Source organism: Puma concolor, chromosome D3 (assembly GCF_028749965.1).
Source record: "Puma concolor isolate L17-30 chromosome D3, mPumCon1.1.hap2, whole genome shotgun sequence".
Taxonomy (NCBI): Eukaryota; Metazoa; Chordata; class Mammalia; order Carnivora; family Felidae; genus Puma; species Puma concolor.
This window is the reverse complement of record NC_141678.1, coordinates 1,853,134-1,869,687: the sequence shown is the minus strand read 5'-3', so window position 1 is coordinate 1,869,687 and position 16,554 is coordinate 1,853,134. Positions and strand designations below refer to the sequence as shown.

Below are 16,554 nucleotides of genomic sequence, written 5' to 3'. Positions count from 1 at the left end.
CATTTTCCTAAGCATCCCATAGAACCAGCTGGATTCTAGGAGCAAAGAAGCTAATTCACTACATGCAATGAAGGCGCTAGGACAGAGGACCCAGCACCTTGTCCTGAGGCTGCCCGGCTGCAGAGGGCAGAGGCTTTATCTGTGTCCTGGAAACACTCGGCACTAATTAACAGTCCTGTTTTAAAGGAAAAAAAAAGTAGTAATTACCTGTTGGCCTAAAATGTCTCAACTCCGCCACATTCTATAAACATCAACTCGACTGTCACCGCAGCCATGTCATTCATGGTGCTGTCCTCTCCCGCACTCGGCACCGCGCATCAAAGATCCGTCCCATGCCTAAGGGGACGCCCCTCCCTCCCTCAAGTGAAGGGTCATTTGCTGGGTTCCTCCCCGAGCACCACACACTCCACCGGCCAGGTGTGCTGGGTGGGAAGGAAGGCAAACACAGGCACGGCTCAGCGCAAGCACCCGGGGCTGTGAGGCGCCCACAGGCAGGGGGCACCGTGTGCATCTCTCCCACCACGTGCGGGGTCCCGAGCAAGACCCCAGCGATCGGACAGCGGGCAAGGCGACAGGCCCCTGCTCTCCGGGAGCTGACATCCACACCCTAGGGCCGGACCGACCAGAGCCGAGTAGTTTCTGGTTGTCTTAAGTGCTGTGCAAAGAATCAGGATCAGACAGGGCGATGTGACGGGGCGACTTCAGCCCGGGGAAGCAGCAGAGAGGCGCTCAGAAAAGGGGGTTCAAGGCCCGGCCACTGCCCCGTGCCCCCCCCACCCCACCCCCGGGCAAACTGTACTCTCAAAAACTCCGCTTCCCTGCCTGTCAGCGACGGCAACAAGCGTTCCTGTCTCTCGGCCGTGGGGGCGTCGTGGACACGGCGGAGACAGCGACCCACGAGGCGGCGGCGGGGTGGGCCAGCGCCGCGACCCCGGGCGCCCCCTGCCCTGCTCTTCCCCCTCACCTCCGCCCATCCCGAACAGCCCCATCCTTCCCCGCGAGTCCTGCCCACCCCGGCGCCCCCCGCCCGCTACTCTCCCCTCCGCCCCCACCTCCGGCCGCCCCGAGCCCCCTGCGCCCCGCCCCGCCCCGCCCCGCCGCGCCCAGCCCGAACCGCTATCTGCCGCCCGCCCGCCGCTCACCGCCGTCAGGTCCGGCAGCCGGTCCCGCATCCCCACGGGCCCGGGCGCCGCGCCCCGCCGCTCAGGCCTGCCCGGCGCCGCCTCCGGCCGCCGCGGGCTCTCGGTGGACGCGCCGCCGCCTCAGCCTGCCGGTCGCCGGCTCCGCACCGCGCCCTCCCGCCGCCCTCCCCTCGGGCCGGCGCTGCCACGGCAACCGCGCCCGTGCGCTCTGCGCATGCCCGGCCGCGCCGCGCCCGGGCCCACGCAGCCTGCGGGAGCCTTCCTGCGGGAATGCCGCGGTCGGAGGGGAGGGGCGGGGCCGGGCGGGGCCTGGTGGGGCGGGGAACCGACGAGGCCGGGCGGGGAGAAGGCGGGGCCTGGGGGGAAGGGCGGGGCCTGCGGGGCGGGGGACACACCGCGCCGGAAGAGGGAGAGGGCGGGGCCTGTGGGGGCGGAGCCTGGTGGGACGGGAACAGACCTAGCCGGAAGGGAAGGGGTGGGCCCTGTGGAGGGGCGGGGCCTGTGGGGCGGGAGATAGAAGGGGTGGGGGAGGGACGGTGGGGGCGGGGCCTGAGTGAGGAAGCCGAGGGATCTGGGGTGGAGGGCGGCCAGGGCTTCGTCTTGCCTGTTCAAGCATATGTGCCATTCGTCCCTTCTTGCTGATGTTTTTCTGCTTTTGTGCTTTCATACTCATTTATGTTTTTTTAATTTTTTTTAATGTTTATTTTTGAGAGGCTGACAGCGCTCCAGCGGGGGAGGGGCAGAGACGGAAAGAGAGACACACAGAATCCGAAGCGGGCTCCAGGCTCGGAGCCATCAGCACAGAGCCCGACGCGGGGCTCGAACCCATGAACCGTGAGATCATGACCTGAGCCGAAGTCGGAGGCCCAATTGAGCCACCCAGGCGCTCCTCCTTTTATGTATTTTTAAAAATCGTGAACATTTCGGTGAGTAGTTCAGCCCGGCTGCAGAGAGGAACTGGGTGGAGCTTTAGGTACTGACACCTTGGACAGGCTTTCTCCCGAAACCGCACCACCTGCACCGCCTTGGTGGAAGGTCCCGCACCGGCTAACCATTCCTCGTACCTCCAGAGTCTCATTTTCCAGGACCCTTTCCTCCACTCACTCCCAGCCTCATTCTACCTCAGGGCCTTTGCACTGGCTGTGCCTGTCTCAACACTCTATCCCCAGACAACTAGGTAACTTGGTCTCTTGCTTCCTTCAGGATTTTGATCCAGGGGCACCTGGGTGGCTCAGTCGGTTGAGCGTCCGACTTCGGCTCAAGTCATGATCTCACGGTCTGTGAGTTTGAGCCCCGCATCAGGGTCTGTGCTGACAGCTCAGAGCCTGGAGCCTGCTTCAGATTCTGTGTCTCCCTCTCTCTCTGCCCCTCCCCTGCTCATGCTCTGTGTCTCTCTGTCTCAAAAATAAATAAAAACATTAAAAAAAATTTTTTTAATAAAAAAATAAAATAAGATAAAAAGATTTTGATCCAATGATGCCTTTTCTGTGAGGCCTGTCCTGCCCCACCCTGTTAAAAATTGCACTCCCTGGACACCCGGGTGGCTTATTGGTTAGGCGTCTGACTTTGGCTCTGGTCAAGATCTCATGGCTCATGGGTTTAAGCCCCGCATCCGGATCTGTGCTGACGGCTCAGAGTCTGGAGCCTGCTTCGGATTCTCTCTCTCTCTCTCTCTCTCAAAAATAAATAAATATTTAAAATTAAAAAAAAAAATTGCACTCCCTCCTTCATACGCCAAACCCCTTACTCGGCCCTTTTCCCCTCATAGTGCCTACAGCCCTCTGATGACCCACATCATATACACATGTATTTTGCTGTTTATTATTTGTCCTTTTCCTCTCGAATACTCACTCCATTGAAGGCAGGGATTTGTGTCCACTACTCCCTAATTATCCTCAACACTGAGAAGGGGGCCTAGCACATATGAAGTGTTAAATAAATATTTGTTAAGTAAATGAAAAAGTTATGCCATAAAACTTGCTTTTGTACGTGTACCCATTCCGAAGTAGATTTCATTACTGTGGTGGGCGAGTTATGGCAAGGTACAGGATACTGAACTTGGGGCCAGAGTCTGGATTTGAACCCAGCAAGGTCCCTGCCTATTTTAAAATTCAGTGAATCTAAATTAACTTATTTTTATTGGACTTAAAGAAACAGTAAGGGAAATTTTATTTATTTATTTATTTATTTTACTTTTTTAATGTTTATTTCTTGGAAAGAGAGAGACAGAGTGTGAGTGGGGGAGGGGCAGAGAGGGAGAAAGACACAGAATCCAAAGCAGTCTCCAGGCTCAGTTGTCAGCAAGAGCCTGACACAGGGCTTGAACCCACGAACTGCGAGATCATGACCTGAGCCAAAGTTGGATGCTTAGCTAACTGAGCCACCCAGGCGCCCATTAAAAATCCATTCAAGGGGCGCCTGGGTGGCTCGGTTGGTTGAGTGACTGGAGGCAGGCCTGGAGCCTGCTTCGGATTCTGTGTCTCCCGCCTCTCTCTGCCCCTCCCCTGCTCATGCTCAGTCTCTCTCTCTCTCAATAATGAATAAAAACATTAAAAAAAAATCCATTCAAAGTCAGAATCCTGAAGAAGGATTGTCAGTTGACCGTAGTCTTTGTTCTGATCATAACTGGAAGAATTCCCCGGGCCCTGATCCTAAATGTGAATGAGGATAAGCTTTCCAAGGAATTTGGAAATGCAGTTGCCTTGTTTAACTTACCGTAATGCTAAGCTTAGAACAGACTACCTTTTTAAAGATGGGGCTGTAAATATATTTATTTACTCTGGAAAGAACTTTATGATGGTCCCTGTTGGGGAAGGCTACACAGTCAGGGGCTCCTGGGACCGGAGCACGGACATCCCCGGAGGGCATTATTCTGCCCACTACACATACACGTGGCTTATTTTTCAGAGAATTATCTTATGTATCCCTGGATGTAAACGGGAAGGACACAGGATTAAAAACATCATAGACCAGGGGCGCCTGGGTGGCGCAGTCGGTTAAGCGTCCGACTTCAGCCAGGTCACGATCTTGCGGTCCGTGAGTTCGAGCCCCACGTCAGGCTCTGGGCTGATGGCTCAGAGCCTGGAGCCTGTTTCTGATTCTGTGTCTCCCTCTCTCTCTGCCCCTCCCCCGTTCATGCTCTCTCTCTGTCCCAAAAATAAATAAAAACGTTGAAAAAAAAAATTAAAAAAAAAAAAAAAAAAAAACATCATAGACCATGACTCGTGGCTTTTGTTTGAGACCAATAAAGATACATGAAGTGCTATGATCGATCATTCCCGAGGAGCCACCCTCTGGCCTGTGGGCTGACGTGGGAGCCCAAGGGGATGAAAAGATACACACATCCCTGATAATCAGGAAATGCTGAGTAAAACTGCAGAGGGACGAGGCTACGCGGGCTCGGTTGGAGGAGTGTGCGACTCTTGATCTCAGGGTTGTGAGTTCGAGCCCCACATGGGGTGTAGAGATCACTTCCAAGTAAAATCTTAAAAAGCAACAACACAGTAAAACTACAGTGTGGCACTATTTTCCCAATTTCTAGGGAAAAACAGAAATAGAGACACACATCCCTTTGACCTACCAATTCCTGTTGAGAAATCTAAAGTGTCGTAGCTATAAAAGCCCCAGGTTACACATCTGTATGTTTAAGGACATTAACTGCCGCATTGTTTTACTGGGAAAAAGGCTAAAACACACCCAATATCTGTTGATGGTGGAAAGCTTGATTAACATCTGACTTATCACGTAAGTCAGACGGTAACATCAAAGGACACACAGCGCTGCCATTTCCCCAGCCTCCAGGCAGGCGAGCGGATGTTACACGCGGGCAGTTCTGAGACACCCAGTCAGGATCCAAGGAAGGAAACATTCATCGCACCACCCGAAGCTGGTGCCCCGGTTCTGAGCCGTTCTGCCAAAGCTCACTCTGATTTTATACAATTTTTGATAAGCCCTGTGTTATGGTTGAATTGTGTCCCCCAGAAAGATATGCTGAAGTCCTAACCGCCCCCCATACCTGTGTGTGTGACCTCATTTGGAAATAGGGTGAGCGAGTTAAGAGGTGTGGTCGTTAGGGTGGGCCCTGATCCCTTACACCCGGTGCCCTCATCCGAAGAGATTAGGACACAGACACACAGAGGGAAGGCCACACGACGTGGCAGGAAGGCTGCTCCCAGATAACCCAGGAGATGGCAGGGCACCATCGATGAGCCAGGGATGGCCAGGGATGGCACCATCAGAAGCTAAGAGAAAAGCCTGGGACGGACTCTCCCTGGAGCCTTCCGAGAGAGCATGGCCCTCCCAGCACCTTGATTTCAGACTTCCAGGAGAGTGTGGGAAAAAGTTTCCGTTATTTTAAGGCATCTAGTTTGCGGTATTTTTTACGGCACCCGGGGAAACGAAGACACCCTGTAATTATCTTCTAAATAGCACAGTCATGCCGCATCAGTGATTACCCTGTCTTATAAGAACTAGTTTGTTAAAAGTAGGCATTTAAGATGTACCACACTTTGTGAAACCCTGAAAAAAACACGTACTGAAAATTTAAATACATAGACATTTAAAGATACACTAGAAAACTACATACACTGGAAGTTTTCATAGAAGTTGCTCATCTATGTGTCCACATATAAACATCTATATATCCTTCCATATATGGGTACTGTAAGTACATACATACAGATGCTGTACGGATACTATGCTGTGTGTTGTACAGACAGTAGGTCTATGTCTCTCTATCCGAAGGTGAATATAACCATCTGGGTAGTAGCTGGACTGTCTAGATAAATACACAGATACGTAGGTATCTAGAGCCGTCTGAAGTGCCCCCAGCCTGTCACAACCCCTGACTAGAACTGTTTTGTTCCAGGGACGCCTGGGTGGTTCAGTCAGTTAAATGTCCGACTTCAGCTCAGGTCATGACTTTATGGTTCGTGGGTTCGAGCCCCACCTCAGGCTCTGTGCGGACAGCTCAGAGCCTGGAGCCTGCTTTGGATTCTGTGTCTCCCCCTGTCTCTCTGGCCCTCCCCTGCTTATGAGCACACACACACTCTCTCTCTCTCTCTCTCTCTCTATCTCTCTCTCAAAAATAAATAGACATTAAAAAATTTTTTTAAACAATAGGTGTAAATAACCTTATTTTTTTTAGGAAAAAAACCTGTTTTGGGGGTGCCTGGGTGGCTTAGTAGGTTAAGCGTCCGACTTGGGCTCAGGTCATGATCTCACGGTTCAGGGGTTCGAGCCCCACATAGGGCTCTGTGCTGACAGCTCAGAGCCTGGAGCCTGCTTCAGATTCTGTGTCTCCCTCTCTCTCTGCCCCTCCCATGCTCATGCTCTGTCTCTCTCTGTCTCTCAATAATAAATAAACGTTAAAAAAAAAAAAACAAAAAACAAGGGGCGCCTGGGTGGCTCAGTCGGTTAAGTGTCCGACTTCAGCTCAGGTCATGATCTCGCGGTCTGTGAGTTCCAGCCCCGCGTCGGGCTCTGTGCTGACTGCTCAGAGCCTGGAGCCTGTTTCAGATTCTGTGTCTCCCTCTCTCTCTGACCCTCCCCCGTTCATCCTCTGTCTCTCTCTGTCTCAAAAATAAAAAATAAATGTTAAAAAAAAATTACAAAAACAAACCTGTTTTGTTCTATTACATACCTGTGTTCTCTTATGGCATTTTCTATCCTCTTTCTTGGACCAGACTCCCCTAAAGTCACACAGGACACAGAGTGAAAACTTCTTTCACAGAGAGCATTCTGTCCCACTGTGGACTGCCAGTAGTCAGCTTTGAAGGTTCCTCTTGGTATAAAGAAACAACCATTGTTCTTAATACAAGAGGCTCCTTGCACTCATTCTAAGACACTGAGTTTACACAGAAACATGGTCTGAACAGGGGTCCCTCATAACATCTGCTGATCTGCTCCAGCCACATGCCTCCTCGCTGTCCCTGACAACTCCAGGCAGGGTTCTACCTCAGGGCCTTTGCACGTGCCATACTCCGTCTCTGGAATTATCCTTCCTCAGATATCTATGTGTTGTGGTTTTTTTTTTTTTTTTTTCCCCTCACCTTCTACAGGCCTTTGCTCAAATGTCTCTACCTTAGGTCTCTCTCCCCTTCCTCTGACATTCCATACCTTCTGTACCTGCTTTATTTTCACTTAGCAATCATCACTATCCTATATATTTGACTCCCTTAACCAAGTCTGCTTCCTGTTTCTTCCTTCTAGGATGAAAGCTCCCAGAGGCCAACACCTTTTGGATCTGTTTTGTTCCCTGCCCTAGACCTTGGGGAATGCCTGGTACATAGTAGGTGCTAACTAGATATTAGCTGAGTGAATGAACGAATCTGTGTCTTTTTTCATCTCTGTCTTAGACTCACTAAACTAGAGGTTGTGAACCCCGGCCCTTCAGGACTCAGGCAGGTAAGTGAGTAGAGCAGGCTCGGTGTCAGAGGACGAGGCCTCCTGTCTGAGACATAAATAGGGAGTGGCAGACCTGAGGCAAATGGCAGTGTTTGCCCCTGGGGGGGAAAGGGGGCACACAGTGGGTATTGACCTCCAGATGCTTGTGGCCGCGCAGGAAAGCAGGCCCAGGGGCTCCCAACCTTGACTTTCAAAAGGAACCAGCTATCTGGATTTTTATGCAAACTATCTTTCCTTTTTGTGTCCTAGACCCATCATCCCTCGAGGGGCAAATTGCATCAGAAGTTACCGGTGGAAACAACAATAAACAATAAATCTCACTTGGCTTCCCAGAGTCAGGATTTCAGGAGTGGCTTCACTGGGTGGTTGTGACTCCGCCTCGTGAAACTGCAGGAAAGATGCGGGCAAGGCCCGACCTGACCGGGGGGGCCGGAAGGTCACGTTCAAGACGCCCTCACCATGTGCGGGCAAGGCCCCGCGGGGTCTTTGCAGGGGCTCAGCTCTTCCTCACCAACCTGTCCACAGGGCTGTGCTTGTCCCCACAGTGTCCTCCTCAGAGTGAGTGACCCAAGAGAGCAAGGCCGAAGTCACAGAGCCTCTATGACTTAAGTCTCAAACGTCACTCACGGTCCCTTCAGCCATCCTCCCTTTGCTAGGGGTCGCTAAGTCCCGCCCACACTCACGGAGAGGAGAATTAGGCTCAACCTCTTGGAGAGAGAAGCACCAAAGAATTTGCGGACTCACGTTAAAAACCATCACATGTTGCTGACAACTAGCTTAGATACACGGCATGTCGTGAGCCGCCCCGAGATAGCACAAACCGCACCTGAAGGCTGGATTTCGTTCCTGGGCCACCAACACGTACCCTCTGCCCTGCCCTGGTTGTTGGATAGAAGAAGCTGGATGGATGTTTGGCATGAGTATACGACTGGTCTCTCCAGTTTGGCTTCAGGGGAACGTGACGGCTGTGCAAATGCCAAGAAGTACCATCAATGTGCTCCCTACGTCAAAAAAATTTTTGTGTCCAGTGAAGAAATGATCTCGTTTGACACATTATCGCTACTATCGATGAATGAATTAGAAAACGGAGTCTTTCAGAATACCTTCCTGACTGGTTCACCAAGTCAAGGGAGGTGATGGAAACTGCACAGATAGAAAAGGGTGGCCCTGTATTTGGTAAATGTTTGTTACTTGCTTAATTCGTCTTCGATGTGAAGTAGCATATTAGAATTCTAATAAGCTTATATGTAAACTGCCTTTATTTTATTATCATATCATGCTGCTGCTGCTGCTTACTCTTTCTGTATTCCAATGGGCTCAAGAGTGATTCACCCACCAACTCAACAGATATTTGTTGAGCACCCATTACATGCCAGGCCCTGTGCTAGATATGTTGAACATCATGCCAGGCAAGGTGCTTTGTTTATTCTAGGGAGGGAAAGAAAGGTAAGAAAGTGAGCATGTGAATCATTAAGCAAGCTATTTCCAGCTAGTGGTAAGTGCTTTGGAGAAAATCTAGTCGGGGTTGACATGGGAAATGTCTGCTGTGGTGACGCCATTTTAGAAACGGTGGTCAGGGTGGGCTTTCCTTAGGAAGTGACATTGGATCTGTGACCTGAAGGGTGAGAGGGAGCCAGTCAGGCAATGATATGAAGAGCATTTGAGGCAGAGGGAGCGCTAAGAGCAAAGGCCCTAAGGCAGTAGCAAACTTGGCTGAGGTAAGATTCAGGAAGGCTTGTGTGGCTGCCGCAGGGTTACAGGGAATGGAGCTGGAGATGGGGTGGCAAAGTAGGGCCTGGGCGGCCACAGATGTCATGTATCAGTGTGATCCAGAAAACCATCACAGTGTCAAAGAGAAGGATGGTCTGAAATGTTCCACAAGGATCACTCTGTGCCTCCTGAAAAGATGCACTGAGAAGGACATAACGTCATTCCTGAGGGGTCCCAACCCAAACTGCATAACCTGAGTCCAATCCAGAGGAAATGCCAGAAAATCCAATCGGAGGGCATCCTACAAAAGACTTGGCCTACAAAATAGTCTGCAGAAGTGTCAAGGTCACAAAACACGAAGACGGAGTTAATGCTTTGGATGCAAAGAAACAGAACAGACCTCACAGCTAAAGGTAACACCTAATCCCGAACGGATCCCCCACCAGATATAGGATAGAAGTGAGACAAGTAAGGGGCCATTCAGGTCTGCAGAGGACATAACAGGATTGCAGCAGAGTTAATTTCCTGATTTGGGTAATTCGGCAGTGGTGATGTAACAGAATGTCCTTGGTTTTAAGAAATGCACACTGAGAGGCATCCTGTGTGCTGTTTGCTCTCAAACATCCCAGAGAACAAAAATCCTACACGTATTTTAAAAATCATATATACGGTGAGACAAGTATTGAGAGAAGGAAGGAGAACTCATGTTAACATTTGGGGAACTAAGAGGTAATACTCCGGTAAAATTCCTTGTACTCTTTCTGCATTTTTTTTTTTTTTTTGTAATTCTGCTACTTCTTTGCCTGCAATATTGGAAACTACAGGTTAAGCAGGGGTGTGCAATCCCTGTCGGGTGGCAGACATGAGGAAGTACCTCTGTAAACTGCAAAGCCACAGCAATTGTTAGAGCTGGGGGGTTCGACATATTTCCCCTTGGCGCTCTTTATGGGAAGAAATTTTTTCAAAAATGCCAAAAGGTAGAAACACGGGTGCTCTCACCACCTAGAGTTACACAACGGTTAATATGTTGTCATATTTGCTTCAATTACCTTCTTTTAACAAAAGAAATGGAACCCTGTAAGTAGTCTTCTTTGACTGCCCACCTCCATCACACCCTAGCTGTCTACTCTCTTTCGAAACAGCAGCATCAGATTTCAGGCTACACACCCTTGCAGTCAATTTTTAGAAATTTACCTACATACGTCCAAGAATATGGTTTTGTGTCTATACAAGTTTACGTAAATGGTGTTCTACTATACGATCCCTACATGCAACTATAGACTGTATGAAGGTATGATCACATCTTTCTTGAACTTGCTTCTCTTCTCATTATCCTTTGAGATCTAACCCTTTTGATACAGATGAACTCGCCTCCTTTTAGATGCTGTACAGTAGTACTCCAGTTAAATCAGTTAAATATTTGTATGTTTCCCTATCAATGGATATGTATGGAAGTTCTGTTTTTGTTATTATTGTGTTACAGGAAGCGCGACGATACTGTCTCTCTGTGCATATGGGTGAGCTTAACTCCAGGGAACCTCTCCAGAAATGAAAGCAGAGGGTCACCAGCTTTCAGCATTGATGTTTTACCAGTGCCACCAGTAGCGTGGAGGGTCTGCTGGTTTTCCTGAGGGTCCTTTGGGGCACTGGGACTCGAGTGCCCAGCAGGCAGATTCTCAGAAGTGTTGTGCCCAATTCACGTCACTTGTGTTCCCAACAGGCTCGCTTGCAAAGTGCACTCAGGACTAGGCGGCTAACTCCTCGGTCACTTGGGTTCTCTTCGCTCCGGGAAGAGTCCCCGCGGTGGAATCCTCTCTGAGCAACTGGACAATTCTGATGGGGCCATCGGCTGCCTGCTCTTGCTGCGAGTGTGGATGCTTGGCTTCCAGAGAGGACCAAGGAGAGGTGGGTTAAGGAGAATCTGTGGCTGTCTACACAAACGCCAAAAACCGGCCTTCGATTTAGGATAAGGGGTCGGAGGACTCCCTCCGGCCCACACCCTTGCTAAACGCCAACGGATGGTAATAACCATCAACACTGGTTGGGCCGGTGGCTTATCTCATTTTCTACCTATATTGACCCTCTGAGGTGGGTGTCCCCCCGCAGCATGTGAGTGCTGACTGCACAGATGGATCCCGTCTGCACTCCTTGACAGCTTAATCCCCTCCAGAGTCGGGAACCTAAACACTCATCGATTGGATCCACGTTTGTAACTAGGATAAGAGCTGCCAAAGTTGAAAACACAATTTCATCATCCTGTTTGCAGGATACTGTCACCAAAGCCGCTGGCCGATTAGAAGCTTTAAGGAAAGGGTGGCTGGCTTTTCAAGGAGGGAAAATGCAAGTCTTTGCGTCCTTTATCCCCCCAGGAGGTCCTGGTTGAGGCCAGGGACACGGAGGTGGGGGGGGGGACTGGAAACACAGGGAAGGGACAGGGGGTCGAGGGGAGCAAAAGAAGGGAGTGAATGAAAGGGGCGGGGGATGGGGAAGGGGGTGTGTGGGAGTAAGGGGCCGAGAGGTGTGGGAGGGAAGGGCTGGGGTGGGACAAGATAGAAAAGGGGCTGGGGGACACAGAGAAGGCGCCGTGGGTCTAGGGGACGAAGCGCAGGGGCGTAGGCGTGGCGCGCACCCCAACGTGCGGACCGCTGTGCCGCGTGGGCAGGGCGAGCCCCCCGGCTGGGGAGCCCTGGGGGCTTTGTGTGGGCCGCTCCCCGCGGGTTTCCCGCCCAAGGGGCCTGCCCTCCGCTCCCGGTTCCGTAGCGCGGCCGCAGCAGGGCGCGCCGCGACGCCGTCGGCGCATGCGCGCGCGCGGGAACCCGCCCTCCGGGCCGGCGCATGCGGCCCCCGCGGGCGGGCGGGCGTGCGCGCGCCCGCCCTGCGTCCCGCGCCCGCCCGCGCCCGCCGCCCCGCGTGTCTTTCCCTCCGCGCCAGGCCGACGGGTGTGGCCGCCCGAGCCCGCGGCGTGCGTGCGCGCGCGCGCGCCGGGCCACGTGGGAGCGGCGCGGCGCCGTTGCCCCGCCCTCCCTCGGCGCGCGCCGGCGTCGGCTGCGTCTCCGGGCATTTGAATTGCGCTTCCGCCATCTTTCCAGCCCTCAGTCAGACGGGCCGGAGACGCTTCTGGAAGGTAGTGAGCTGGGGCCGGGCCGGGGGCCGCAGGGCCGCAGGGTCGAAAGCAGGGGCCTCGCGGGGGCCTGGGAGGGCGGCGGCCTGGGCCGGGGCGCCGGCGGCCGCGTGGGGCCAGGGCCAGGGCGGCGGCGGCGAAGGGGCTCTCCCCTTCCCCCCGCGGTGGAGGCCGCAGGCCGGCGCTGGGACGCGACCGCGGTGGGGCCTGGGCGGCGGGTCGGGGGACGGGCGGCGGGCCCGGGAGCGGCGGGCGGCCCAGGCGGCGGCAGAGGGCCGGGCGGCGGGCCGAGCGCGCGATCGGGCGGGCACTGTGCGGTCCCGGCCTCCGCCCGCCTGGCCTCCCGGCCTCCCGCCCCGCGCGGCCTCCCCCGCGGGCTCGGCGCCAGGCCCCGCGGACGGCCGGCCGGGCGGGAGGAGCGCAGCCCGCCGCCGCCGCCTGGAGCGCGCGCGGCCCCCGCCCCGGCCGGGGTGTGCGCGCGTGGGGCCCGGCCGCCGGCGCCCCTTTGTGGGCCCGGGCACGTGGGGCGGGCCGGGCCATGTGGCTCCCCGGCCGCGCCGCCGCGCCGCCCGCCCCATTTCTTTCTCTTTGCTCCGCAGCACCAGCGCGATGGCTGCCCAGGGAGAGCCCCAAGTCCAGTTCAAAGTAGGTCGTCCTCGGGGGTGGGTGCTGCCCGCGGGGACACGCGGGGTCCGCGGGCGGGGCGGCCCCGAACGCCTGCTGGCCGCCTCCGTGCCGCTGCGGCCGTTCGTCCTGGGCCCCGGCGGCGGGTGGGGGTGCGGGCTCCCCGGAACGCGCGGGGACGCTGCGGTGCCCAAGTTTGATTTGTCCGAGTCATCATCGCTCGGCCGGCGCGGCCGCCGTGGTGGTGGTGGGGGGGGGGGGAAGGCCTTTGTTTTCGGAGCGCCCCCGGGACCCGCAAAGTTAGCGTGTCCGCAGAGGGCTTGCCGGCCCCGGGGTTCCGGGGTTCCGGGGTCCCGAGCCGAGACGTCGTCGGGGTTATTTCAAGAATCTGCCTGCCCGCAGCTCGTGTTGGTTGGCGATGGGGGTACCGGGAAGACTACGTTCGTGAAACGTCATCTGACCGGTGAATTTGAGAAGAAGTATGTAGGTACGTGGGGGCGACGCGGGTGCGGGATGCGCGTGGGGCGGCGTTCGTGGGCTAACGTGACGTGTTGTGTTGCAGCCACCTTGGGTGTGGAGGTCCATCCCCTCGTGTTCCACACAAACAGAGGGCCCATCAAGTTCAACGTGTGGGACACAGCCGGGCAGGAGAAGTTCGGGGGGCTCAGAGACGGCTATTACATCCAAGGTAGGGCCTCGCTGCTCGGGGGCTGTTGTCCGGGCGACTTCTGGGCGTTGGGGGGGGGGGGGGGTCTGTTCAGGCCGACCACCCTGGGCTTTGACTCAGGGAGGGGAGGACCTCGAAAGTTCTGCCCCAGTCCTGTGCTGCGTCATGACGGGCACCGTTCAGGACAGGCTGTTTTCTACGGAGTTTCATAAAACAACAGCTTCGGACGAGCTGTTGCCGTAGTTTCAGGAATAGCTGGTTGTTCTTTCAATTGTACTAAGTTTTGCGAGGTTTTTCTTTTTTTCTGTAAAATGTTTGACCGCAGTTACATTGTTGTATCAAATAAAGATGGATACAGAAACTGCCTCCTGAAATCTCACTCCTGTGATGAAAAATTTGTTGGGAATCCTTTCATACCTTTAGCCTGTTTTGAATATGTACAAATATGTGGATTTTTTTGCCCCCCCCCCCCCCCCCCCCCATCTTGAGCTAAAAAGCTACTAGACTACATACTTGTGGCTGTTGTCTTACTGTGAATTTCCTTCTAGGTCAACATGGAGATTTGAGGGTTTTGGTGGGTCCCCCCCCCCTCAATTTTTTAAATGTTTATTTTTGAGAGACAGAGTGCAAGCAGGGGAGGGGCAGAGAGAGAGGGAGACATAGAATCCAAAGCAGCTCCGGGCTCTGAGCTGTCAGCACAGAGCCCGATGCGGGGCTCGAACCCACAAACCATGAGATCATGACCTGAGCAAAGTCAGAGTGAACCGACTGATTCACCCAGGTGCCCTGAGACTTGAGTGTTTTTAACCAAAGGAATAGCCTGTTTTGCTATGTTTAGTTATCTTAGGACCTTTAAAAGTGGGTTCTTAGACCTTTCCAATAAAGGAGATGAGTTGTCTGGAATGCTGACTTACTGTTAATCTACTTCAGATTTGGGGACGAGGTGGAATTAATGAAGTATTACAGGGACAGATTGGATATGGCAAGCTGGTCATTCACACTTGAGTAGGAAGTGGGATTTTAAATCTTGTGTGTTACAGTGATGTAAGAGTTTTAGACTTGGAAGAGGCCTTGAGAATGAATGGAGCAATGTAGATGACCTGGTTTGGCCCTGAAGTGAAGCCCGTGGTCCTTAGCAGTGTCATCTGTGTGGAACGTTCTACGCGGGTAACAGTCACTGTCAATCTTTCTTTCAGCCCAGTGTGCCATTATAATGTTTGATGTCACATCACGGGTTACTTACAAGAATGTGCCTAACTGGCATCGAGATCTGGTACGAGTGTGTGAAAACATCCCCATTGTGCTGTGTGGCAACAAAGTGGACATTAAGGATAGAAAAGTTAAGGCAAAATCTATTGTCTTTCACCGAAAGAAGAACCTTCAGGTATGTTTCTTGAAACTTCTCCTTTACTGCATTATGGCTTAGTCTAAGATAAAATTCAAAGTAATAGGGTGCGTTAAAGTGATGCGTAAACACGTGTTGTATGGATCAAAGGAATTTTATTTAGTTCGGAGCATACCCTAGGATGATCCCCGAGGAGTAGATATTTTGTAACTAGTTTTTGCTTTTTTTTTACTTATTTTTTTATTTATTTTTGAGAGAGAGCACTAGTGGGGGAGGGGCAGAGAGAGAGGGGGAGACACAATCCGAAGCAGGCTCCAGGCTCCGAGCTGTCAGCACAGAGCCCGATGCGGGGCTCGAACCCACGAACCGTGAGATTATGACCTGAGCCAAAGTCTGATGCTTAACCGACTAAGCCACCCAGGCGCCCCTAACTTTGCTTCCTTCTTAAACAGTACTATGACATTTCTGCCAAAAGTAACTACAACTTTGAAAAGCCCTTCCTGTGGCTTGCGAGAAAACTAATCGGAGACCCTAACTTGGAGTTTGTCGCCATGCCCGCTCTTGCCCCGCCAGAGGTGGTCATGGACCCGGCGTTGGCAGCGCAGTACGAGCACGATCTAGAGGTGAGATGTCTGTGCGCCCGGCGCGGCTCTTGTCGTGTCTCGGTGGACGCCTGGTGGCTCGAGTCTCACTGCGTGTGTCTGTCCCTAGGTTGCTCAGACGACTGCTCTCCCGGACGAGGACGATGACCTGTGAGAGCGGCTGGAGCCGGCGTCAGAAGTCTAGTTTTATAGGCAGCTGTCTGTGATGGCAGTGGTGCGGTGTGTTTGCCACTTTATTACATAGCTGAGCAGAACGTGTGCTTCGTCTTGGGGATGCTGAATGAAGGAGACGGATGGGCTTTGGAGTGAATGTGGCAGTTGAAAAAGTACCTTCATTTTTTGGACCTGCGTATTTAGCTGTTTCGGAGCGCAGTTGTTTCCTTCCTGAGTTTCAAATATAAGACTGCTATGGTCACAGTATCCAGTGGTGAAATTCATTGTCACTGTCCTTCCCATTCCTTTTCGTTTAGAATCAGAATAAAGTTGTATTTCAAATATCTAAGCAAGTGAGCTCATACCTTGATTGGTAAGCATTTTAAAAACCACTAACGGGGAAAATTGTGCCATGTTACTGTGTAAATTGCTATGTTGTTAGCGTCACTTAGTTTGAAGTTTTCCAGGTTCCATTCTTTTGTTTTTTTCGTACGTTTGAATCATTTCACACAAATGATAGGACAGATGTCCCTAGTATTCTGTTTGGTAAGTTGTCATGGGGTGTGAATACTGTTGGTGCGGTTAAGCTACAGTAATGTTCATCCCCCCCTGCCTCGTGACTAAGTAGCGTCACTTAGGGAAGAGCTTGAGACGTACGTGATCTCTCAGTAAAAGTGGTCCGTGTTTTATTAAAGGACGTTTCGAGTAGGTATTTTAAGAATTACAGTTGCTATTACTTTGTGGCAAAAGTAACCATGTTCTAATGTAGAGCCTCTCGAAGTCCA

At 52.8% G+C, this 16,554-nt stretch overlaps 2 protein-coding genes across 3 annotated transcripts in view; one reads left to right on the top strand and one right to left on the bottom strand.

Moving 5' to 3' along the window:
- The window catches only part of STX2 (syntaxin 2), a 35,335-nt gene extending 33,903 nt beyond the window's left edge, over nucleotides 1-1,432 (bottom strand). For both annotated transcript variants that reach the window (XM_086681410.1, XM_086681411.1), the window contains exon 1: nucleotides 1,143-1,432. In XM_086681410.1, coding sequence (XP_086537536.1) covers nucleotides 1,143-1,172 — 30 coding nt within the window. In that variant the 5' untranslated portion in view covers nucleotides 1,173-1,432. The remainder of the gene's footprint in view (nucleotides 1-1,142) is intronic.
- Nucleotides 1,433-12,269: 10,837 nt separating this feature from the next.
- On the top strand, nucleotides 12,270-16,118 carry RAN (RAN, member RAS oncogene family). Its single transcript, XM_086681409.1, has 7 exons — nucleotides 12,270-12,381; nucleotides 12,978-13,023; nucleotides 13,405-13,489; nucleotides 13,565-13,690; nucleotides 14,866-15,053; nucleotides 15,467-15,637; nucleotides 15,726-16,118. The coding sequence occupies exons 2-7, from the start codon at nucleotides 12,988-12,990 to the stop codon at nucleotides 15,768-15,770; spliced, it is 651 nt and encodes a 216-aa protein (XP_086537535.1). The 5' UTR covers nucleotides 12,270-12,381; nucleotides 12,978-12,987; the 3' UTR covers nucleotides 15,771-16,118.
- The last annotated feature ends 436 nt before the right edge of the window (nucleotides 16,119-16,554 follow it).

Bases quoted from the DNA above. Each gene is read 5' to 3' on its own strand.
- RAN (XM_086681409.1), top strand. From the start codon at position 12,988: ATGGCTGCCCAGGGAGAGCCCCAAGTCCAGTTCAAA. The intron at 13,024-13,404 runs GTAGGTCGTCCT...GCCTGCCCGCAG, and splicing joins AGCCCCAAGTCCAGTTCAAA to CTCGTGTTGGTTGGCGATGG. The intron at 13,490-13,564 runs GTACGTGGGGGC...GTTGTGTTGCAG, and splicing joins ATTTGAGAAGAAGTATGTAG to CCACCTTGGGTGTGGAGGTC.